This window comes from Aythya marila, assembly GCF_965140915.1.
Source record: "Aythya marila genome assembly, contig: HAP1_HAP1_SCAFFOLD_451, whole genome shotgun sequence".
NCBI lineage: Eukaryota > Metazoa > Chordata > Aves > Anseriformes > Anatidae > Aythya > Aythya marila.
The window spans coordinates 47,596-70,816 of record NW_028136669.1 but is presented as its reverse complement, the minus strand read 5'-3'; the positions used below and the strand labels follow the sequence as shown (position 1 = coordinate 70,816).

At 66.9% G+C, this 23,221-nt stretch overlaps 3 protein-coding genes across 3 annotated transcripts; all 3 read left to right on the top strand.

Annotated features, from left to right (window-relative positions):
- Positions 1 to 191: 191 nt before the first annotated feature.
- LOC309891634 (pancreatic polypeptide) lies at positions 192 to 1,924 on the top strand. Its single transcript, XM_082785978.1, has 3 exons — positions 192 to 268; positions 723 to 903; positions 1,729 to 1,924. The coding sequence occupies exons 2-3, from the start codon at positions 725 to 727 to the stop codon at positions 1,790 to 1,792; spliced, it is 243 nt and encodes an 80-aa protein (XP_082642104.1). The 5' UTR covers positions 192 to 268; positions 723 to 724; the 3' UTR covers positions 1,793 to 1,924.
- A 2,470-nt stretch (positions 1,925 to 4,394) lies between these two features.
- On the top strand, positions 4,395 to 11,444 carry MPP2 (MAGUK p55 scaffold protein 2; the record flags this gene model as incomplete). The annotated part of the gene is made up of 11 exons (XM_082785979.1): positions 4,395 to 4,511; positions 5,369 to 5,521; positions 5,607 to 5,756; positions 6,362 to 6,589; positions 7,830 to 7,961; positions 8,391 to 8,496; positions 8,596 to 8,664; positions 9,124 to 9,285; positions 10,240 to 10,442; positions 10,514 to 10,642; positions 11,163 to 11,444. The coding sequence occupies 11 exons, from the start codon at positions 4,395 to 4,397 to the stop codon at positions 11,337 to 11,339; spliced, it is 1,626 nt and encodes a 541-aa protein (XP_082642105.1). The 3' UTR covers positions 11,340 to 11,444.
- Positions 11,445 to 13,125: 1,681 nt separating this feature from the next.
- On the top strand, positions 13,126 to 19,266 carry LOC309891638 (all-trans-retinol 13,14-reductase-like; the record flags this gene model as incomplete). Its single annotated transcript, XM_082785982.1, has 11 exons — positions 13,126 to 13,294; positions 13,420 to 13,602; positions 14,470 to 14,699; positions 15,315 to 15,510; positions 16,218 to 16,415; positions 16,515 to 16,640; positions 17,111 to 17,249; positions 17,334 to 17,443; positions 17,655 to 17,821; positions 18,493 to 18,652; positions 19,072 to 19,266. 11 exons carry the CDS (start codon positions 13,126 to 13,128, stop codon positions 19,215 to 19,217), a joined length of 1,824 nt encoding a protein of 607 aa, XP_082642108.1. The 3' UTR covers positions 19,218 to 19,266.
- Positions 19,267 to 23,221: the final 3,955 nt, after the last annotated feature.

Sequence of the window (23,221 nt, the reverse complement as noted above, 5' to 3'; positions counted from 1 at the left end):
TGCCCCCAGCCCCAGATGTCAAACATTAACCAGGGCCAGGCGAGGGGCCAGCTGTCCCCGTGTCCCCCGCCCACTGCTGCCCCCCTGTCCCCCCTGGCAACCCGGCCGCGGGGTGACATCAGCAGGGGGACAGGGGACGGGGCACGGGGGATATAAGGGACAGCGCCGGGGTGGCAGCGGTGGCACCGAGGAGCCAGGGAGCTGTCCCCTGTGTCCCCCCCGTGTCTCCCGTGTGAGCGCGTCCCTGTGCCACCGCTCGTGGAAGCAGGTGAGGGGTGGGGGGTCCTGGGGGGTCCTGGGGGTCCTGGGGGGTCTGGGTGCTGGGGAGGTTGGGGGCAGCACCCATGGGAGGGGGGAAGCAGGAGGATTTGGGGCAGGGGGTGAGCTTGCAGCTGTGTAACGGTGTGCATGCATGTGTGCAAGGCTGAGTGTGTGGGTGTGAAAAGTGGTGTGCACACGCGTGTGAGTGCTTAGGGGTGACGCGGGGGTGCTCTGGGAGAGGAGCGTTCCCTGCAGGTGCGTGTGCAAAGCACGCATGTGTGCATGTGCTGCAGTGTGTGTGTGTGCAAGACTGCATGCATTGCACGTGTGTGTGCATGCAACGTGTGCGCATTTGCAAGCACGCACTTGTTGCACGTGTGTGCATGCTATGTGTGAGCGTGCAAGCGTGCGTGTGCATGTGTGTGTATGTGCCCTTGGCTGACAGCCCCCCCCCGGTGCAGCCATGCCTCCCCGCTGGGCCTCGCTGCTGCTCCTGGGCTGCTGCCTGGTGCTGCTGGCCGGGCACCCGGCCACCGCCGGCCCCTCGCAGCCCACCTACCCTGGGGACGACGCCCCTGTCGAGGACCTGGTGCGCTTCTACAACGACCTGCAGCAGTACCTCAACGTGGTCACGCGGCACCGGTGAGTCAGGGGGCGTGGGGGGGGCTGCTGCGATGCACTCCCCGTTGCAATGCCCCCTCCCCTTGCAAATTACTCCCTGCTGCAATGCACTCCATGTTGCAAATTACTCCCCATTGCAATGCGCTCCCCGTTGCAAATTACTTCCCAGTTGCAACACACTCCCCATTGCAATGCACTCCCTGTTGCAGTGCACCCCCCCGTTGCAAATTACTTCCCAGTTGCAACACGCTCCCTGCAACTCCCTGTTGCAATGCACTCCCATTTCCAACACACTCCTCATTGCAAATTACTACCCATTGCAAATTACTTCCCGTTGCAATGCACTCACTGTTGCAACACACTCCTTGTTGCAATCTGCTTGCACCTGCATCCCCGTTGCAATGCACTCCCTGTTGCGCTGTGCTTCTTTGCTGCAACTTGCTCACCCTCTGCAACCAGATCCTCACCGCAATGCCCCCCTCTTGCAGCGTGCTCCCCATTGCATTGTGCTCCCCCGTTGCACTGCACCACCCGTTGCAATTCACTTTCCTCTTGCAACCAGCTCCCTTTGCAACGCACTCCCTGCACGTTCCCTGCTTCACCCCCTTCCCCCTCGTTGCTCAGCAGCTGCAACCACCTCCCTGCTGCGATGCATCCCCGTGCTCCCTGCTGCAACCTGCAACCCTGCTGCTGCACCCTCCCATTGCAACGCCTCCCTCCTTGCAATTCACAGCTCCCTTGCAGCGCGTTCCCTGGCTGCTCCCCTTGCTCATTGCACCCCTTGCTCACTGCTCCCCGTTGCACAGTGCCCCCCGTTGCCCCCCCTGACGTGTCCCCCCCCCGCAGGTACGGCAGGCGGTCGAGCAGCCGGGGGCTGTGCGAGGATCCCATGGGTGCCGCCGGGTGCTGAGAAGGGGCGACCACGGCCCTGAGCGGGCGAAGAGGAGCCCTGGGGGGGGGCAAACACCCCCAGCCCCCGCTGCACCTGCAGCATGCCTCCAACTGCCCCCCCCCCGCCCCCCAATAAACCCCATTGCAGCCACCTCCTGCCTCTGTCTGCTGGGGGGGCTGTGCTGGGGACACTGAGGACACGGGGGGGGGACACACGGCGTGTGGGGGGGGCACGGGTGTGCATCAGCGCTGCTGCTGCTGGGGGCTCCCCCCGTGGGGCAAGGGTGCGCGTGGGGGGGCTCGTGTGCATGCACACGCATGTGTAAGCACGCACCCAGCCTGCAAGGGCTGTGCACACGCGTGTGCAAACTGCACACCAGACCATGCACCGTGCGTGTGCATGCTTGTGCAATAAGGGGGGGGTCGTACCCGCGGGGGGGGGGCACTCGGGTGCTCTGCAGACGTGCCCCCCTTTCCCCCCCGGGTGCGTGCGCGTGGGTGTGTGCGCGTGCACACGCGCGGGGGGCGGGCTCTTTAAATCCGCGCCCCCCCCCCAGGAGCTCCCCGCCCGCCCCCTCGGTTGCCATGGTAACGGTGACCCCCTCCATCTCCAGCCCCCCCCCGCCCGCCCCTTTAAAGGGGACGCACCCGCAGCTCCCCCCCCCCCAACCCCGGGAGGCTGCGGGGCTGCGTGCGGGGGGGCTCCCACGGGTGAGCAGGCACGGGGGGGGCGCGCGTGGGTGTGCACGGGGTGTGCAAGCACGGGGGGAGGGGGTTATGCACGAGGGGGGTGGGTTTGCACGGGGGTGTGCAAGCACCGAGGGGGCATGCACGGGGTGCGTGCAGCAGGTTTGCACGGATGTGTGTGTGCATGCACGTGGGGGTGAGCACGGGTGAGTGTGCAAAGGGAGGTGTGCACCGGCTTGTGCACACGAGTGTGCATCCATGTGAACATGCACCGTGGGTTGCATGGCTCTGCACACGTGTGTGAGCGTGCACAAGCGTGTCCGTGGGTGCTCAGGGTTGTGCACACGCACGTGTGTGCATGCAGGTGTGTGTGCATGCAGCATGTGATTGTGTGCAGGGCAATGCACACAACTGCTCACATGGTGCACAAGAATGAGTGTGCACAAGCACGTGCTTGTGCACAGATGTGCATATGGCTGTGCCAGCAGGTGTGCACACACGTGAGTGTGCAGAGGTAGGTGTGCACCGCATCATCATCACACTAAGAGTGCATGCATGTGTGTTGCACGTGAGCACACACGTGTGTGCATTAGCTTGCACACTGTGCATGGGACCGTTGCTGTGCGAGCACACACTGGTGCACATGCAGGAGCCGTGCACACCTGCGTGAGCACACCCACCCACGCACAGTCCCTGGGGTCGCATGCCCCCCGTTGCACGCCCGTGCCCCCCGTTGCACGCCGGGGTGCTGCGGGGTGCAGCGGGCTCGGGGGGGGCCGCGGTACCCGGATCTGGGCAGGAGGCGGGCGGAGGCCGGGCAATGCGCCCGCAGCCATGAGCAGCGGCCCCGGCCGTGGGGCCTCGCCGCCCTCCCCGGCCCCCCCCGGGCCCCCCCTGGGACCCCAAGGTAGGGGGGGAGCCGGGGTCCGAGGGGGGGGGCCGGGGGGGTGATGCCAAGCTAAGGGGCAGGTGGTGCGTGGGGATGGAATGGGGGGGCTGGGGTAGGGAGATGGGGTTGGGGGGGGTCCTAGGCCAGGCTGTGACCCCCCCCCGGGTGTGGGGTGGGGGCTGCCTGTGTTGCAGCCCCCCCCCCAGCCGGCACATCCCCCCCCATCGCACGCAGCCTCTGGGTGCATCTCCTCGGCTCCCTGCTGCAGCACAGCCCCTGCGCGGTGCAACCCCCCCCCGGCTGCATGCACGGCCCGGCTGCATCACCCCCCCCCCCGGCTGTAAGGCACCCCCGCGTTTGCATTGCAACCCCCTCGCTTGCATCGTGCCGCCCCCCCCCCCCCCGTTTGTATTGCAACCCCCTCGTTTTCATTGCAAGCCCCTAATTTGCATTGCAGCCCCTTCATCTTCCCTGCAAGCCCTTCATTTTTATTGTACCCCCCCCTCGTTTGCATTACAGCGCCCCCCCCCCCCGGTGCATTGCAACCCCTTCATCTTTATTGCACACCCCCCCCCCCCTTGTTTGTGCTGTGCTGCCTGGTTGCATTGCACCCCCCCCTCTGCCTTGGCTGTATTGCATCCCCAGTTGCATTGCAGCCCCCCCCCGTTGCATTGCAGCCCCCCCCCCATTGCATTGCAAACCCACCTGCTGCTGCAAGTACCGACTGTGGGGAACCCCCCCGGGGGGTTGGGGGGATTCCCTCCTGAAGCCCCTCCCAAAGTGAAGTTTTTTTTTTTTGAGGGGGGGGCTTTCCTTGTTGCCCCCACCTCATGAACTGTGCAATCTCCTGCAGCTATGGGGGGGGGGTCTGCAGATCCATGGGGGGGGGCAGTCCTTTGCAGGGAAACTGAGGCACGGGGAGGCCACGGCACGGAGCTGCCCCCCCCACTGTAGCGGGACTGCACCTTTACCCCTCTGTGAGGTGCTTTGGGGCGGGGGGGGGCACCCCACGGCCACCCCCCCGACGTGTCCCCGTGCCCCAGCCATGCAGCAGGTCCTCGACAACCTCCTGGGCCTCCCCAGCGCCCCCGGCGCCGCCGACCTCGACCTCATCTTCCTGCGGGGCATCATGGAGAGCCCGATAGTGCGCTCCTTGGCGAAGGTACCGGGGGGTGGGGGGCACCGTGACCCCCCCTGGGCCACCCCCGATGCAGGAGGGGGCACGGGGGGTGTGTGGGAGCACGGGGGTGCATGGATGGGGGGTGTGCACGGGCACACATGCGTGTGTGTGTGTGCTGCTGTGTGGAGCAAGGTGCACGGTTGTGTCTGCTTGCACGTGTGTGTGTGTGTGTGCAGGAGTGTGGTGGGAGGTGTGCACACGTGTGTGCGTGCACCTGTGGGGATGCATGTGCAGATGTGTGCATGCACATGTGTTGTGTGCTTGCATGCCTGTGTGTAAATGCAGGGAGGTGTGCACGTGTGGAAGCAAGCGTGCGTGTTTGCACGCGCGTGTGTGCACAGCCGGGTGTGCCCGGCTGCTGTGCTGCAGCTGTGTGCGGGGTGGGGGACATCAGGAGGGCGCTGAGGGTGGGTGGGTAGGGGAGAGGCGGTGTGCAAGGAGGTGTGTGTGCACGTGTGTGTGTGTGTGCATGCACGTGTGTGTGTGTGTGCGTGCACGTGTGTGTGTGTTTGTGTGTGCATCATCTGCCAGGCATGCGCATGGAGAGCACGTGGTTGTGCCCCCCCATCCCGCGTGTCCACCAGCGTGTGCACACTTGCACATGCACACGTGTGCTGGTGTGTGCATGCACAGCTTGGCGGGGAGGTGTGCGTGCAGGTGTGCATGCACAAGCATACCCTGTGGCTTTGCACGTGCATCCCAAAGGAGGAGTTTGCACACGTGCACGTGCGCACAGGGCGCTGTGAGCAAGCATCGCATGCACACACGTGCGCGTGTGTGTGTGCGTGCACGTGCACCGGGCGCTGGTGGCAGCGGGGGGTCCCTCGCCCCCGCCGCAGGCCCACGAGCGGCTGGAGGAGACGAAGCTGGAGGCGGTGCGGGACAACAACGTGGAGCTGGTGCAGGACATCCTGCGCGACATCGGGCACCTGGCGTGCCAGGACAGCGCCGCGGCCGAGCTGGCACGCATCCTGCGCGAGCCGCACTTCCAGGTGTGCCGCGCGTGCACGGTGCGCGTGCGAGGCGAGCGTGCGAGGGGAGCGTGCAAAGCTCCCCTGACGGCCGCGTGCTTTGCAGTCCCTGCTGGAGACCCACGACTCGGTGGCCTCCAAGAGCTACGAGACCCCCCCGCCCAGCCCCGTGCTGGACCCGGCCTTCAACAACCAGCCCGTGCCCCCCGACGCCGTGCGCATGGTGGGCATCCGCAAGGTGGCCGGGGAGAACCTGGTGAGAGAGGGCTGGGCGCTGTGGGGGTTTGGGGGCGCTGCTGGGGGTGCTGCTGGGGGTGCTGCGAGGTGCTGGGGGCATTGCATGGGGCGCTGCGGGGTGCTGGGCACAGTGCTGGGTGCTGGGGGCATTGCAGGGTGGTGGGGGCATTGCTGGTGGTGCTGCAGGGTGCTGGGGGTGCTGCGGGCATTGCTGGGTGCTGGGGGCATTGCTGGGTGCTGGGGGTGCTGCAAGGTGCTGGGTGCTGCTGTGTGCTGGGGACATTTTTAGGGGCACTTTTGGGTGCTGGGGGCATTGCTGCTGGGGCACTGTTGGGTGCTGAGGGCATTGCAATGCTCTGGGATTAATGCAGGGTGCTGGGGGCATTGCAGGGTGCTGGGGGCATCACTGGGTGCTGGCGGCATTGCTAGAGGTGCTGGTGGGTGCTGGGGGCATTGCGATGCTCTGGGGATGTTGCAGGGTGCTGGGGGGCATTGCAGGGTGCTGGGGGGCATTGCAGGGTGTCGGGGCATTGCCGAGGACCTCGCAGGGTGCTGGGGCTCTCGCTGCCATCCCTGCTGGTGCTGGGCACTGCCGGGGGGGCTGACGCGGGGCCGTGCCCCCAGGGGGTGACGTTCCGGGTGGAGCGGGGGGAGCTGGTGATCGCCCGCATCCTGCACGGGGGCATGGTGGCCCAGCAGGGCCTGCTGCACGTGGGGGACGTCATCCGGGAGGTGAACGGGCGCGAGGTGGGCAGCGACCCCCGGGCGCTGCAGGACAGCCTGCGCCACGCCAGCGGCAGCGTCGTGCTCAAGATCCTGCCCAGCTACCAGGAGCCCCACCCGCCCCGGCAGGTACCCGTGTGTCCTGCGTGTCCTGCGTGTCCTGCATCCCTTCACCCTGTGTCCTGCATGCCCTGCACCATGTGTCCCGTACCTTGTGCCCTGCTTGTCCTGCACCGTGCATCCTACTTGCCCTGCGTGTCCTGCACCACGTGTCCTGCGTGTCCTGTGCCCTGCGTGTCCTGCACCCTGCGTCCTGCATCTACATCCCACATCCCGCACCGTGCGTGTCCCACACTGTGCATCCTCATCCCACATCCTGCACCACGCATCGTGCACCGTGCACCCTTTATGTCCTGAGCCCTGCGTCCTGCACCATGCAGCTGCTTCCCACATCCCGCACCTTGCATCCTGCACCCTGCACCCACCTCCTGCACCCCTCCCCCTGCACCAGCACCCTGTCTGTGGCTCGTGTCCCTGCCCTTCCCCTGTGTTGTCCCCATGCCTCTGTTGTCCCTGTGCTTCTTCCCTGCTGCACAGCCACGCACCCCCTGTCCCTCTGCCCCCTGTCCCTCTGCTCCCTGCCCCCCCACCCCCTTGCTGTGTGCCCTGTGTCCCATTTCCCCATGCCCCACATCCCCCTGTGCCCCAAGTCCCCAGCACCCTGTGCCCCATGTCCCCAGCCCCTCAAGGCTGGGGTCCCCAACCCCCCATGTCCCGGCACCCCCAGGGACACCCCCCTCCTACCATGTCCCACGGAGCCCCCCTCCTGTCCCCATCCCCACCCCCAAATGGGACCCAGGTGCCGTGCCCCCCACCCCTCACCGTGCCAGCCTCCCGCTGTCACCCTTGGGGACAAAGCAGCGCTGTCACCACGTCCCCTGGCACCGCGCCGCCTGGCACCGCGCGTCCCCAACCGGGCTGTCCCCAGGCACCCCCCTGCTCCCCGGCACCGGGGTCCCTTGGGTGCCACGGGCGCACACACGTGCACACATGTGTGCCATCGCCGCGGCGCTGTGCGTGGGCGCCGGGCTGTGCGTGGGCGCTGTGCTCTGCGTGGGTGCCACCCTGGGAGCGCTGTGGTGCGTGGCAGCAGCCGTGGGTGCCGCCTGCGTGTGCGCGGGTGCCTTGCACGCCTGCCTGCGCCGGGTGGCACGGAGGATGCACACGCGCGTGCACGTGTGAGTGTGCGGGGAGAAGCTGGGGAAACCGAGGCACAAGCCAGCAGAGGTCTGGGAGCACGGGAACGTGGCGCCCGTGGGCTCTCCCCTCTCTCCTGTCCCCACTGGTGCCCCCCCCGACGCCCCCCCAGGTCTTCGTGAAGTGCCACTTCGACTACGACCCGGCCTCCGACAGCCTCATCCCCTGCAAGGAGGCCGGGCTCCGCTTCGCCGCCGGGGACCTGCTGCAGATCGTCAACCAGGATGACCCCAACTGGTGGCAGGTGAGGGGAGGGGGCACGGGGGGGGCTGTTCCTTGTCCCCCACCCCCCAGCCTGGGGTCCCCCAGCAGCTGGGGGCTGCGGAGGTTCAGGGTGCGCTTGGGGCTGGGGAGGGTCCCTGTGGGGAGGGGTCCTTGTGTGCCATGTGGTGTCCCCCCAACCCCAGGGGGGCAGCACGGGGGGGTCCCCAGGGGTGTGTGGTCCCCATTTTCCCCACTGTGTCCCCTCAACCTTAGGGGTGCAGCGGGGGGGGGTGTCTCCAGGGATATGGGGTCCCCACGTGCCACACCGTGTCCTTCTGACCCCAGGGGGGCAGCTCTGGGCGGTCCCCAGGGGTCCCCACGTGCCATGCTGTGTCCCCTCTCCCAGGGGTGCAGCACGGGGGTGTCCCCAGGGACGTGGGGTCCCCACGTGCCACTCTGTCCCCCCCAGGCATGCCACGTGGAGGGGGGCAGTGCGGGGCTCATCCCCAGCCAGCTGCTGGAGGAGAAGCGCAAAGCCTTCGTGAAGCGGGACCTGGAGGTGCCCCCCGGGTCCGGTACGGTGCCAAACCCCCTCCCCAACCCCCCCCCGGCAATGTCCCCGTGCCGTGACGCTGTCCCCAGCCCCGGCTCAAGCGTCCCCATGCCCTTGGCAGGGGCCTTGTGTGGCAGCCTCAGCGGGAGGAGGAAGAAGAGGATGATGTACCTGACCACCAAGAACGCCGGTGAGCGATGTCACCAGCGAAGGGGGGGATGTCCCAGAGCCACACAGGGGTCCTGGGGCCATGCAGGGGTCCCTGGGCCATGTGGGGATCCCTGTGCCATGTGGGGGTCCTGGGGCTATGTGGGGGTCCTTGGGCCACCTGGGGGGTCCCTGGGCCATGCGGGGTCTCTGGGCCATGTTGGGGTTCCTGGAGCCACGTGGGGGTCCCTGGGCTATGCAGGGGTCCCTGTGCCATGTGGGGGTCCCTGTGCCATTTGGGGGTCCTGGGGCTATGTGGGGGTCCTTGGGCCACCTGGGGGGGGTCCCTGGGCCATGCGGGGTCTCTGTGCCACATGGGGGTCCCTGTGCCATGAGGGGCTCCCTGTGCCACACAGGGGTCCCAGGGCCACGTGGGGGTCCTGGGGCCACCCTGGGGTTCCCGCAGCAGCCGCTGAGGGTCCCCCCCCTGTCCCTCGGGCAGAGTTTGACCGCCACGAGCTGCTCATCTACGAGGAGGTGGCGCGCATGCCGCCCTTCCGTCGGAAAACCCTGGTGCTCATCGGGGCCCAGGGCGTGGGGCGCCGCAGCCTCAAGAACAAGCTGCTCATGTCCGACCAGGCGCGCTACGGCACCACCATCCCCTGTGAGTGTCACCGTGTCCCCCCCCTGGGGCCCCTGGGACGCCGCCGTCCCCCAAAGGCATCACGGTCCCCCTGAAAGCATTGCCATCGCTCCCATGAGCTGTCCCCTAAAAGCATCGCCATCTGCTGGACTGCCAGGATGGGATCCTTGGGAAGGGGACCCTGGGAAGGGGACACCAGGAATAGGACCCTAGGAACAGGACCCTTGGGATGGGACCCCAGGAATAGGACTGCTGGGATGGGATCGTTGGGAAGGGGACCCTGGGAACAGGACCCCAGGAATGGGACTACCGGGATGGGATCCTTGGGAATGGGACCCCTGGGATGGAATCCCCAGGAATGGGACTGCCAGGATAGGACCCCTGGAATGGGACACCTGGAATAGGACCCTAGGAATGGGATCCTTGGGATGGGACCCCAGGGATAGAACTGCTGGGATGGGATCTTTGGGAATGGGACCCCTGGAGTGGGACTACTGGGATGGGATCCTTGGGAATAGGACCCCAGGAAGGGTACCCCAGGAACTGGGCTTCTGGGATGGGATCATTGGGAATAGGACCCCGGGAATGGGACCCCAGGAATGGGACTACCGGGATGGGATCCTTGGGAATGGGACCCCTGGGATGGAATCCCCAGGAATGAGATGGCCAGGAATGGGACCCTTGGGATGGGACCCCAGGAACAGGACTGCCAGGATGGGATCCTTGGGAATGGGACCCCTGGAATGGGATCTTTGGGATGGGACCCCAGGAATGGGACCCCAGGAACAGGACCCTAGGAATGGGACCTCAGGAACGGGACTACAGGGATGAGATCCTTGGGAATGGGACCCCAGGAATGGGACCCAAGGAATGGGACTCCTGGGATGGGATCCTTGGGAATGGGACCCCAGGGAAGGGGACCCCAGGAACAGGACCCCTGGGTTGGGCGTGCTCAAGGCTCGTTGTGCCGTGCAGACACGTCGCGGAAGCCGAAGGAGAGCGAGAAGGACGGGCACGGGTACCGCTTCGTGTCACGGGGCGAGATGGAGGCGGACATCAAGGCCGGGCGCTACCTGGAGCACGGCGAGTACGAGGGCAACCTCTACGGCACCAAGATCGACTCCATCCGCGCCGTGGTGGACGCGGGCAAGATGTGCATCCTGGACGTCAACCCCCAGGTACGGCAGCGCCCGCCGGGGGGGCGTTTATGGGGTTTTGGGGGGGCTCAGCCCCGTCCCGTCCTGCCCAGGCAGTGAAGGTGCTGAGGACGGCCGAATTCGTGCCCTACGTGGTGTTCATCGAAGCCCCCGGCCCCGACACGCTGCGCGCCATGAACCGGGCAGCGCTGGAGAGTGGCGTGGCCACCAAGCAGCTCACGGTGGGGGACACGGGGACACAGGGATGGGGACCTTGGGGAGACCCTGGGGAGGTGATAGGATGGGGACCGGGGACCCTGGGGGGAGCTGATGGGATGGGGACCTTGGGGAGGTGATGGGATGGGGACTGGGGACCCTGGGGAGGTGATGGGATGGGGACCTTGGGGGGACCTTGGGGAGGTGATCGGACAGGGACCGGGGACCTTGGGGGGAGGCGATGGGATGGGGACATTGGGGGGACTTTGGGAGGTGATGGGATGGGGACCAGGAACCCTGGGAAGGTGATGGGATGGGGACCTTGGGGTACTTTAGGAAGGTGATGGGGTGGGGACTGGGGACCTTGACGAGGAGATGGGATGGGGACTGGGACCCTGGGGGGAGGCGATGGGATGGGGACCTTGAGAGGACACTGGGGAGATGATGGGACAGAGACCAGGGACCCTGGGGAGGTGATGGGACGGGGACCTTGGGGGGACTTTGGGGAGGTGATGGGGAAACTGAGGCAGCTCCTGCGCGGGGCAGGAGGCGGACGCCAGGCGGACGGTGGAGGAGAGCGGCCGCATCCAGCGCGGCTACGGCCACTACTTCGACCTCAGCCTGACCAACGACGACCTGGAGCGCACCTTTGGGCGCCTGCGCCAGGCCATGGAGCGCCTGCGTGCTGAGCCCCAGTGGGTGCCCGTCAGCTGGGTCTATTAGTGCCCCCCCCCGTGCCATGAGTGTGCCAAGGAGGACCTGAGAGGGGGGTTTGGGGTCTGCAGACCCCCCCCGTCCCCGTGCCCAGCCCCTCTCTCCCTCCCACCCACTCCCAGATTGTTCTTTTTTTTAATTATTTTTTTTTTTTGGGGGGGGGGGAGGCACAAGCAGGTGGTGGGTCTGCCCCCCCTTCCTGTGCCCACACAGCTAATTCACTGCCAAAACTTGCCCCCCTCTTTCCAGCCACTTTGTTCCAGGGGATGCTGTGCCCCCCCCCCAGCCCTCACCCCGGGGTGCCCAAGGTGCTGGGTGGCCCCTGCCTCAGTTTCCCCATGGGAACACGCCCTCCCCCCCCCCCCCGGTGGGGTCTGCGCCCAGCCCTCCTGCTGTCCCCACCCCCCTTTGCCCCACATCACCCCTTCCCAGGTAGCAATAACCCCCCCGAGGATCCCTACTGTGTAATTAGCCCTCAATTAACTCTGTAATTAATGAGCCCTGTAATTAAGCCCTGGGGTGCTGCTGGGGGTGTCTGGGGGGGGTGATGCCAGGGGATGGGGACACGGGGGGGGAGCGCAGGGTCTGGCTGCGTGGGTGGGTGCACGTGAGTGTGCACATGAGTGTGCCCAGCCCAGGGGCTCTGCGCTGCCTCTGCTGTGTCCCCTTCGTCCCCGTGCCCCCGTCCTGCGGGGACACCCCGGGGTGCCCACGTCCCCGTCCCCGGGTTGCTCCTTTTTGGTACTTTGCTGTGACTTTTATTAAAGATCAAGGAGAGAAAAGCAGCGACTTTGTGTCACCGTGGGCAAAGCGGGGGGATGGCTCTGCCACCCGTGCCACCCGTGCCACCCGTGCCACCCGTGTCACCTGTGGCCCTCTCCCACCCGATGCTGATGGTTTCACTCTGCAAAAGTCTGCTCCACCCCCGCTTGGCACCCAGAGGGTGTCTGGGGGGTGCCACACACGCGTGTGCGCGCGTGTCGGTGTGCACCTGGGTGTGCGCAGCGGGGCTGCGTGGGTGGCTGTGGCTGCTGTGTGCGTGTTTGTGTGCGCACATGGGGGGGGGGTGTCCACATGGGTGTGTGTGTGTGTGCATGGGTGTGTTTGTGCACACGGGGGGGGTGTGCGCGTGTCACGTTGCACTCGCAGGCCCTTCCTCGCTGCCGCCGGGAGAGGTCAGCAGAGCTGCAGGCGGCGGCGCTGGCTGTGCCTGCGCGTGCAAGGGCGTGCACGCGTGTGTTTGCACCGCGCTGTGCGCCTCTGGCTGTGCACACCCGTGCCCCTGCCTCCTTGCACAGATGCGCACCGCTTGCATCCCTGCATGCACTCCCCGTGCACACGCGCGTGCCCCCACCCTGCCACGCTGCGCCCTGGCCCGCAGCCCACCGCCACCCCCAAGGGGTTCAGACTGGGGGGTGGCTGTGCCTTCTGCGCCCCCCTCCCGGGCTGTGGGCCCCCTGCTGTAGGCTGCAGCCCCCCTAAACCAAGCGGCTTTAGGCAGCATTGGCTATAAGCTGCTGCGCTAAGCCGCTGCGCTGGGCGGAGGGGTGTCCATAAGCTGCCGTGCCCAGCGGCTCGCGTGGCTATAAGCGGCTCTGCCTGTAAGCCGACGGGTCCGTAAGCCTCCAGGTCCATAAGCTGCCGGTTTTGTAAGCCTCCAGGTCCATAAACCGCCGGCTCCATAAGCCACCGGGTCCATAAGGTGCCGGGCTCTAAGGCACGGAGCCTATAGGGTGCGTTGTCCGCAAGGTGCAAAGTCCAGGAGGTGCAGTACCTGCACGGCGCGGCCGCAGCCATGTGGGCCACGCTGCTGCTGCTGCTGCTGGCCCTGGGCGTGCTGGCTCTGGGGCTGGTGGCCCACCGGCTCCTGTCCCCTGCTGGCAACCCCTTCGCCCGGCCCCCCACGGACCCTCCTGGGCCGCTGGTGACGGATCAGCGGGCGCGCGACCGGGTGCTGAAGCGGGGTGAGTGGGGGCGCGCTGTCCGTCTGTCTGTCTGTCTGTCTGTCTGTCCCTGGTGGGTGCATGTTGTGCGCTGAGTGGATGCAGCGGGGTGTAGCACCGTGTCCTCACTCCCCCCCTTTGCTCAGGGTTCAGCGCCGCACGTGTACCAAGGGACCTGGACGCCGTGGTCATCGGCAGCGGCATAGGTGGCCTGGCGGCGGCCGGCACCCTGGCCAAGGTGGGCAAGCGGGTGCTGGTGCTGGAGCAGCACGACCAGGCCGGCGGGTGCTGCCACACCTTCCAGGAACAGGGCAGCGAGTTCGATGTGGGTAAGGACCCCCCCCGCCATGTCCCGGTGGTCCCTGCTGTGTCAAGTCCCTGTCCCCGTGTGCGCCTGTGGCTGTGCTGCAGGGTTGCAGGGTGCGTGTTTGCAGCGTGTGCATGCAGCGTGTGTTTGCTGTGCTTGCACATACATGTGGGGTGTGTGCATGCACTGTGTGCACCGTGTGTGTTCCTGCAGTGTGTGTATCACATGCACCGTGTGCATGCACATGCAGTGCCCGTTTGCAGTCTGCACTAGGCAGGTACGTGCAATACATGTGTGCAGTGTCTGCAGTTTTTATAGTGCAAACACTTGCACGGTGCATGCAAGCACTGTTTGTGCACAGCACGTATTCTTGCAGTGTGTGTGTGAAGCATCTCTGGTATTTTTGTGATGTATCCACTGTGTGCACGCAGTGTGTGCTTTTATGTGTGCAGTGCATGCAGTATGCACACACGCACGCAGTCTGCAGCGTGTCGGCAGTGCACACAATGTTTGCACGCAGTGTTTATGCAATGCACGGCATGTTGTGCACACTGCATGCAGCATTTGCATGTGCAGGGTTCATGCACTGTCTGCATTCAGCATGCACACTGTGCTTGCAGTCTGTGCATGCGGTGTGCAGCACATGCATGTGTTGCACAGACATGCAGTGTGTGCATGCAGTGCGCATGCATCCAGCATGCCATTTACATGCAACATGCATGTGTGCACACAGCGTGCGTGCCCTGCTTGCTGCCCACCTCCCCCTCAAGGAAACCCCAACACTTCAACCTCCCACCTGCCACCCTGGGGGGCTCCCACCGCATGTCCCCGAGGTGGGCACAGCCCTGTCCCCTCCACCCCGTGGGCGCTGACCCCTTGGGGCCCGCAGGCATCCACTACGTGGGGCAGATGCACGAGGGCAGCATGCTGCGCGTGGCGCTGGACCAGCTGACGGACGGGCAGCTCCGCTGGCAGCGCCTGCCCGACCCCTACGACGAGGTGACCCTGGGTCCCCGCCGCTACCAGCTCCGCGCCGGCAAAGCCACCTTCGCCGCCGCGCTGGAGGAGCAGTTCCCCACCGAGAAGGAGGCCATCAGGGAGTTCATGAAGCTCTCCAAGGTGCGAGGCCCTCTGGGGACACCCTCTGGGGACACCCCTGGTCCCGGTGTGTGGGGTGTCACCTCGGTTTCTGCATCCCCTCGCTGTCTGTGGGGTGGGAGGTGGCATGTCCCCAGCATGGCTGGATCGGGAGGGGGTGTGGGGATGGAGGGGGTGGCACTGGTGGCTCTGGGGACACGGGTGAGGGGCTGGGGGGGACAGGGGCGGTGGGGATGCTGGTGGTCAGGTTGGTGGGGACACAAGTGGTGGCTGTGGTGGGGACATGGGAATTGGTTTCATCAGGGACGAGGGAGATGAACATACTGGGGACAAGGGTGGCCGCGGTGGGGACATCAGCATTGGGTACATTGGGGACTGGAGCGAAGGGGACAGTAGGGACACGGGCAGTGGGCATGTTGGGAACAAGGACAATGAGCATGCTGGGGACAAGGGTGATCATGGCGGGGACATCAGCATTGGGCACGTTGGGTACCGGAGCGATGGGGATGGTGGGGACACGGCTGGTGGCACCGGGGACACGGCACTGAGCGTGGTGGGGACCCGGTGGCGGCACGTGGGGACACGGGCGTTGGGGCGGTGGCCGTGCCGGGGTGACAGGGCCCTGTCCCGGCCCAGATGGCCTCGAGGCACGTGGCGCTGCTGGCGCTGCTGAAGATGGTGCCGCGCTGGCTGGCCGCCCTGCTGCTCCGCACCGGCCTCGTGCACCGCATCTCGCCCGTCTTCCGCATGGCGGCCACCGGCCACAGCGAGGCCGTGGCCCGGCTGACAGCCGACCAGGACCTGCGCGCCCTGCTCAGCTACCTCTTCTACGGTCAGCCCCTGTCGCGATAGGGAAGGGGCCGTCGGGATAGGGAGGGGGCTGTCGCGATAGGGAGGGGGCCGTCGCAACAGAGGAGGGCACCGCTGCGATAGAAGAGGGCTGCGTGGTGGTAGGGGAGAGCCGCGTGGTGGTGGGGAGGGTTGTGTCGTGATCGGGCAGGCCACGTCACGATAGACGAGGGCAGTGTTGTGGTGAGGGAGAGCTATGTCGTGGTAAGGGAGGGCTGTATCATGATAGGCAGGGCTGACCTGCAATAGGGCAGGTAGTGTCATAAAACAGGAGGGACACACTGCAATAGGCTAGGGCCATATCATGACAGGGGTGGGCTGTATCGTGATAGGGGAAGGCCATGTCATGATAACAGGAGGATGTTTGGTGACAGAGAGCGCCATATTGCAATAGGAGAGGGCACCTTTTGATAAGGGAAGTCTGTACCATGATGGGGAGGCTTGTGTCACGACAGGGGAGGTTCGTGTCATGATAGAGGAGGCTCGTGTTGCGATAGAGGAGGCTCCTGTCATGATAGGGGAGGCTTGTGTTGTGATAGGGGAGGCTCATGTCACCATAAGGGAGGCTCGTGTCGCGATAGAGGAGGCTCGTGTCGCGATAGGGGACGGCAGCCCTGCTCTGGGGGTGGGGGCCGGCTGTGGGGCACGTCCCCAGGACCACCACCCTCACGGTCCCCCCGCGCCCCCCAGGCACGGCGCCGCGGGACTCCAGCTTCCTGATCAACGTGCTGATGGTGCACCACTACCAGCGGGGCGCCTGGTACCCGCGGGGGGGGGCCAGCGAGATCGCCTTCCACGCCGTGCCCCTCATCGAGCGGGCGGGGGGGGCCGTGCTGGTGCGCGCCCCCGTCACCCGCGTCCTCGTCTCGCCCGCCGGCGCCGCCGTGGGTGAGCGCCCCCGCCCCCGGGGAGGGTGACGGCGTGGGGACAGCGGGGACAGCGCCGTGTCGCGTGTCCACGTGTGTGTGTGTGTCCCCCCCCCGGCAGGGGTGGCCGTGCAGAAGGGGCCGAGCGAGGAGGAGGTGGAGATCTGGGCGCCCGTCGTCATCTCCGACGCCGGCATCTTCAACACCTTCGGCAAGCTGCTGCCCCCCCCGCTCCGCAGCCTCCCGGGTATGGAGTCCCCGGGTGTCCCCACTGTCCCCGGGTGTCCCCACTGTCCCCGGGTGTCCCCCAACACCCGCAGTGTCCCTGGCACCCCCCCTATCCCTGGTGTCCCAAGCGTCCCCAACAACCGCAGTGTCCCCAGAGTCCCCAGGGACCATGGTGTCCCCAGCAGCCCCATTGTCCCCAGCAGCCCCATTATCCCTGGTGTCCTAATTGTCCCCAACACCCCGCAGTGTCCCCAGCATCCCCGGGTGTCCCCAGCAGCCCCATGGTCCCCACTATCCCTGGTGTCCCAAGAGTCCCCAGCACCCACAGCGTCCCCATCACCCTCTCCATCCCCGTGTCCCCAACAGCCCCATCGTCCCCAGCATCCCCATTATCCTTGGTGCCCCAAGCGACCCCATCACCACCAGTGTCCCCAGCGTCCCCTCCGGGAGCGGGGTGGCATCGTCCCCAGCCCTCCCACGTCCCCGCAGACGTCCGCTCCCGCCTGGCCATGGTGCGCCACGGCATGGGCTCCTTCCTGGTGTTCGTGGGGCTGCGGGGCAGCGCGGCCAAGCTGGCCCTGCCCGCCACCAACTTCTGGATCTACCCCCACAACGACCTGGACACCATGTAAGGGCCCCCCCCTGGGGGGCTGTGGGACGGGGATGGGGACGGGGACGGGGACAAGGCGGGTGCCACACGCCGTGCCCGCAGGATGACCCGCTACGCCGCCCTGCACCGCGACGACGTCCCCGAGAACCTGGCCATGATGTTCATCACCTTCCCCGCCGCCAAGGACCCCACCTACGAGGAGAGGCACCCAGGTAGGGCCGGGGGGGTGCTGCTGGTGCCGTGTGTCCCCCCCCCTCCCCGGGGCTCCCATCCGCTCGGCATCACCGGCTCAGCACCTCCTCAACCCCAACGGCGGTGACTGCGGGGTGGGCACCGGCGTGTCCGGGGGTGACACCGGCACGGGGACCAAGGGGACATGGGGAGGGCGTTGGGGACAGCATGGGGACACCGTGCCCCTCGCAGGCCGCTCGTGCATGACCATCCTGACCATGGCACGGTACGAGTGGTTCGAGGAGTGGGCCGGCACCCGTGCCAAGCACCGTGGTGCTGAGTACCGGCAGTACAAGGGGGCCATCGCCCAGCGGCTGCTGGAGCGCGCGCTGCAGCGCTTCCCCCAGCTCCGAGACAAGGTGACGGGCGGGCGGGGGGCGTCCCCGGGGAACGGGGGGGGTGGTGGTGGTGGTGGGGATGGGGAGGGCCGTGGGATTGGGGGGCACACGGGGTTGGGGTGCTCTTTCGGAGGTGGGGTGTCCCCACGGGGTGGGATGCACGGTGGAAATGTGGGTGCGCGTGGGGGCTGGGTGCACTGTGGGGTTTGGGTGTCCTGTGGGAATGGGGTGTCCGTTGGGAATGGGGTGTCTGTTGGGAAGGGGGTGTTCTGTGGGGTTTGGGTGCACTGTGGGAATGGGGTATCAGCTGGGAATAGGGTACCCCATGGGAATGGGGTGGCTGTTGGGGGTGGGGTACCCCATGGGAATGGGGTGGCTGTTGGGGGTGGGGTACCCCATGGGAATAGGGTGTCCTGTGGGAATGGGGTTCCCATTGGGAGTGGGGTGCCCTGTGGGGTTTAGGTGCCCTGTGGGAATGGGGGGTCCATTGGGAATGGGGTGCCTTGTGATATTTGCTTACCAATTGGGAATGGGGTGCCCTGTGGGGTGGGCTTGGACCCAGCATGGGACCTGCTCTTTGGTGTGGGGGGGTCTGCCCTACCCATGTACACCCCGGCATGCCCAGTGCCCCCGGTGTTCCCCATTCCCCCCGTGCTCCCCGTGCACCCCCTCGTGCCCCCCTCCCCGGGCAGGTGGAGTTCGTGGAGGCGGCGTCGCCGCTCACCAACGAGCACTACCTGGCGGCGCCCCGCGGCGAGATGTACGGCAGCGAGCACGACGTCGGCCGCTTCACCCCGGAGGTGGTGGCCGCCATGAGAGCCGAGACGCCCGTGAAGAACCTCTACCTGACGGGTAAGGGACCCGTCCCCATGTCCCCGTGTCCCCATGTCCCCATGTCCCCATGTCCCCGTGTCCCCGTGTCCCCGTGTCCCCATGTCCCCATGTCCCCATGTCCCCATGTCCCCGTGTCCCCTATCTCAGTGTCCCCCATCCCCATGCCCAGCTCCAGGCGGGAGGCAGAGCCCCTTGGGGGGCTCCCTGCAGCGTGGGGTGTCCCCACGGGGTGGTGGCCGTGTCCCCTCATGGTGGCGGCTGTGTCCCCATGGGGTGGTGGCCGTGTCCCACAAAGTGGTGGCCACGTCCCCCCATGGTTCTGGCCATGTCCACCCATGGTGGTGGCCGTATCCCCCATGGTAGTGGCCACGTCCCCAGTGGCGGTGGCCACGTCCCCCATGGTGGTGGCCACGTCCCAGCCGCGGGCTCGTCCCCAGGGCAGGACGTGTTCAGCTGTGGGCTGGCGGGGGCCCTCCACGGGGGGCTGCTCTGCGCCTCGGCGGTGCTGGGCCGCGTGCTCTACCTGGACCTGCTGCTCCTCAAGAAGAAGATCAAGCGGCGCCGGGGCCGGCAAGCGGCGTGAGGACCCGGGGACACCCCTGGGGGGGACAGCTCCCCACTGGGGAACGGGCTCCCAGTTCAATAAACTGGGATGCTCAACTGGCCTGGGTGCTTCTCTTACTGGGGTGGGGTGGGATGGGGATGGGGATGGGGATGGGATGGGATGGGATGGGATGGGCACGATGGGATGGGATGGGATGGGATGGGATGGGATGGGGATGGGGATGGGATGGGATGGGATGGGGATATGGGATGGGATGGGATGGGATGGGATGGGATGGGATGGGATGGGATGGGATGGGCACAATGGGATGGGATGGGGACAGGCTGGCAGAGCCCCATCTGACGCACACCCCTGTTCCTCCCAGCCCCACAAGCTGGCCAAGTCCCTCTGACCCTATGGGGGCTTCAGAGCCGCCCACCCCAAGGCCCCCTCTCCAGACCCTCCCCCAAAACAGCAGAGCAGGGAGGGCTTTGGGTTCTTTTCAAACAATAAATAGAGACCCCCTCCGCTGTGCACCAGCAGCACAGCTTTGGGGAGCGTGGCCGGGGGGAGCCACAGACGCAAGCATCGGGGTGCCCCCCCAGTTTGGGGTGCGGGGAGCCCCTCTGCATCCAGGGCCGCTGCTGGCCCCAGGGGGTGTCCCCATGCTGTCCCTGGAGCCGCCGGTCGCCGTGGGGGTGCTGGGGGTGTCCTCCCCCCCCCCCTAGAAGTTGGTCTGGGTGGGGGGGGCGCGCTGAGGCTCGGGGTTGTGGCCGCATTCGGGGCACGGCCCCTGCGGCAGCGGGTAGAGGAAGGGCTTCGCTGTCACCTGGGGGGGCGAGAGGGCATCAGGGTGTGTGCGGGGGGGCTGCTGGGACCCCAGGGTCCTCGGGGGCAGGAGGGTGCCCGTAACAACCCCCCCCCACCTGAGGAGTCCCCACCTTGGGGTTCCCACCTTGGGCAATGGCGCAGCACCGGGTGTAGGGGCTGGGTGCCCGGCACGGGGGTGTCTTGTGGCCCCCATGGTGCCCCCCATGCCTTCCTGAGCCCCAGAGCCCCAGCGTCTGCTATCCCATAGCCCCAGCACCCCCAACCCCATAGCCCCAGCACCCACCACCCCGTAGCTCCAGCACCCATAGCCCTGTCACTCGCTGCGCCATAGCCCCATCATCCAGCACCATAACCCCAACACCCCCTACCCCATAACTCCAGCACCCGCCACCCCATAGCCCCAGCACCCAAAATCCCATAACTCCAGCACCCATAACTCCGGCACCCACAGCCCCAGAACCCACAACCCAACATCTCCAGCACCCATAGCCCGCAAAACCACCACCCCACAGCTCCAGCACCCACAGCCCCAGCACCCACCACCCCATAAACCCACAACCCCACCACCGTACCCACCCGGTGCCCACCCCCCCCGGCCACTCAGGACCCACCTCGCTGTAGGGCGGGGGCTCCAGGCCCACCGGGATGCCCCCCCCGGGCAGGCTGGGCAGCGCGGGCATGGGGCCAAGCTGCGGGGAGGCGGGGGACTGGGGGTCCATGTAGGGAGGGGGGTGCAGGGGCTCGTCGTGGCACAGCTTGCGGCAGATGTGGAAGATCATGATGAGGAAGACGATGGAGATGAAGATGACGATGATGAGGATGAACATGGTCCTGGGGACACCGAGAGGCGCGTGCCGGCGGCAGGCAGCTTCCCCCCGCTCCCCGACACCCTAGGGTGCCGGCCACCCCCCCCCCCTTCAGCACCCGCTGGCACCCAAAGGATCCCTCCCGGCCTCCCCGTCCCATTACCGCCCCCCCCTTCCACCCTGGTGACCCCGGCCACCGTCACCCCCCCGCCCCGGAGGTTTTGGGGACGAACCCGGGCGCGTTGGCATCCCCGGCACCGCTGTGCCCGCACCGGACTCTGGACCCATGGGTGCAGGTCACCCCGTGCCCTGCCCCGCCGCGCCTCCCCGCACAGACTTCGCCCTGGGTGGGGGCCCTGGGTGGGGGGGTGGGGGTGTGAGGCGGGGGGGGTGGGTGTCCGGAATGGGGCGAATTGGGGCGAGTTGGGTGATGCTGGGTGTGGTGGTTGGGGTGGGAGCGAGATGAGGGGTGCTGCTGTCACCCCCAACCCCCCAAATTTGGGGAATGACCCCAAAAGAGGGCACCGAGGGGGCTGCGGGGCTGCTTGGGTTCTGTGCAGGTCTGTCTGTCCATCCATCCTTCCGTCCATCCCTCTGTCCATCCCTCCCTCCTCAGGCCCTCCCTCCCTCCATTCCCCCCCCCCCAAAAAAAAAAAAAAAAATTAAAAAATTAGGGCCAGGGAGCTGGGAGACAAGGGCTGGGGGTGCTCAGCCTGGTGTCCCCGTGCCCTCCCCATGGGGGGGGGTCCCCACCCATAGGGACACCCTGGGGTGCCCCCGCCGCCCCCGCTGCCCCCCTCCCGGCACCGTCCCCTCCCCATCTGGCTCCCAGCTGCGGGCGCCGCTTCCCTTCCCCGCTGCTGATGTGGCAGCCCCGGCGCCGTCCCCGTCCCTGTCCCCGTGTCCCCATCCCTGTCCCCGTCCCCTATCCCCTGTCCCCATCCCCACCCCATGGTGCTGCCCCCCTCCCGCTGCCCCCCATTTCCCCCTCTGCCCCCCCCAAACGCCCCCATCTCTCCTTCCTGTCCAGAATCCCCCCTCCCCATTTTTTGGGGGTCTCAGGGTTTGGCTTTGCTTGGGGGGAGTGGGGGGAAGAATTTTGGGGTGCCCCCGAGCTGGTTCCTGCTGCCCCCACCTTGGGGCTCGGTGGGGCTGGGGGGGGCACCTTGGGGGGGGGGAGATGCTGGGACCAGGGGGTGCCCCGTTTGCTCCCGGTGGCCCTGTGGGACGTTTTGGTGATGGGGGGGGGGGGCCCTGAGCCCTTCAGGCTGGGTCTGGGGGTGTCATCCCCCTCCCCGCTGGGTACGGGTGGATTTTGGGGCATTTCCAGGCTTTTTGCTCCCGTTCCCAAGGGGCAGGCGGCTCCCGTTGGCAGAGGGAAAGGCCACGTGTCCCCGGCCGTGGGAGCTGGAGCGGGGCCGGGGCTGTCCGGGGGGGGGTCCTGCAACACCCCCCCCTAAACCCCCCAGCCCCAGCAGCTCTGCTCCCCCCCACCAGCTTTGGGGTGGGGGGGGTCAGGCTGTACCCATGGGAGCTGCTGCAGACCGCGATGGAGCAGGAGCGTGGCTGGGTGGCACGGGGGGGGGAGCCCGGGGGGTGCCAGCACCCCCAAACCCAAAATGCAGCTGGGGGGGTGTCCAGGAAGGGGGGGGGGGGCAGTGGTGTATGGTGCACGTGGTGTGTGCCCACAGCAGTGTGTGTGTGCAGGGGGGTGTGTGGTGCATGCTGTGGGTGTGGGAAGGGGGGGCACGGGGTGGCACAGGGGGTGCACGGGGTGGCACGGGGGGTGACATGGGGTGCACATGGGGTGGCACAGGGGGTGCACGGGGTGCTTGGGGTGGCACGGGGTTGCACAGGATGCACATGGGGTGGCACAAGGGTTCAGGGGATGCATGCAGGGTGCACGGGGTGGCACAGGGGGTGCATGGAGTGCACATGGGGTGGCACAGGGAGTGCACAGGGTGCACGGGGTGGCACAGGGGGTGTTTGGGGTGGCACAGGGTTGCACAGGATGCACATGGGGTGGCACAAGGGGTGCATGGGGTGCACTCAGGGTGCACAGTGTGGCACAGGGTGTGCATGGGGTGGCACAGGTGGTGCATGGGGTGGCACAGGGAGTGGCTTGGGGTGCACATGGGGTGGCACAGGGGGTTCATGAGACGCACACAGAGTGCATGGGGTGGCACGGGGTGTGCTTAGGGTGGCACAGGGGGTGCTCAGGACGTGGCACTGGGGATGCACGGGATGCACATGGGGTGGCACAGGGATGCTCAAGATGGCACAGGGGGTGCACGTGGGGTGGCACAGGGGGTGCCGTGTCTTGCACACCCTCCAGTCGTGCTCCGCTGCCCCGCTGGAGCCGTGTCCCCGGGTCAGGCGAGGTGATGGTGGTGAGGCCGAAGGAGC

Bases quoted from the DNA above. Each gene is read 5' to 3' on its own strand.
- LOC309891634 (XM_082785978.1), top strand. From the start codon at position 725: ATGCCTCCCCGCTGGGCCTCGCTGCTGCTCCTGGGCTGCTGCCTGGTG. The intron at 904-1,728 runs GTGAGTCAGGGG...CCCCCCCCGCAG, and splicing joins AACGTGGTCACGCGGCACCG to GTACGGCAGGCGGTCGAGCA.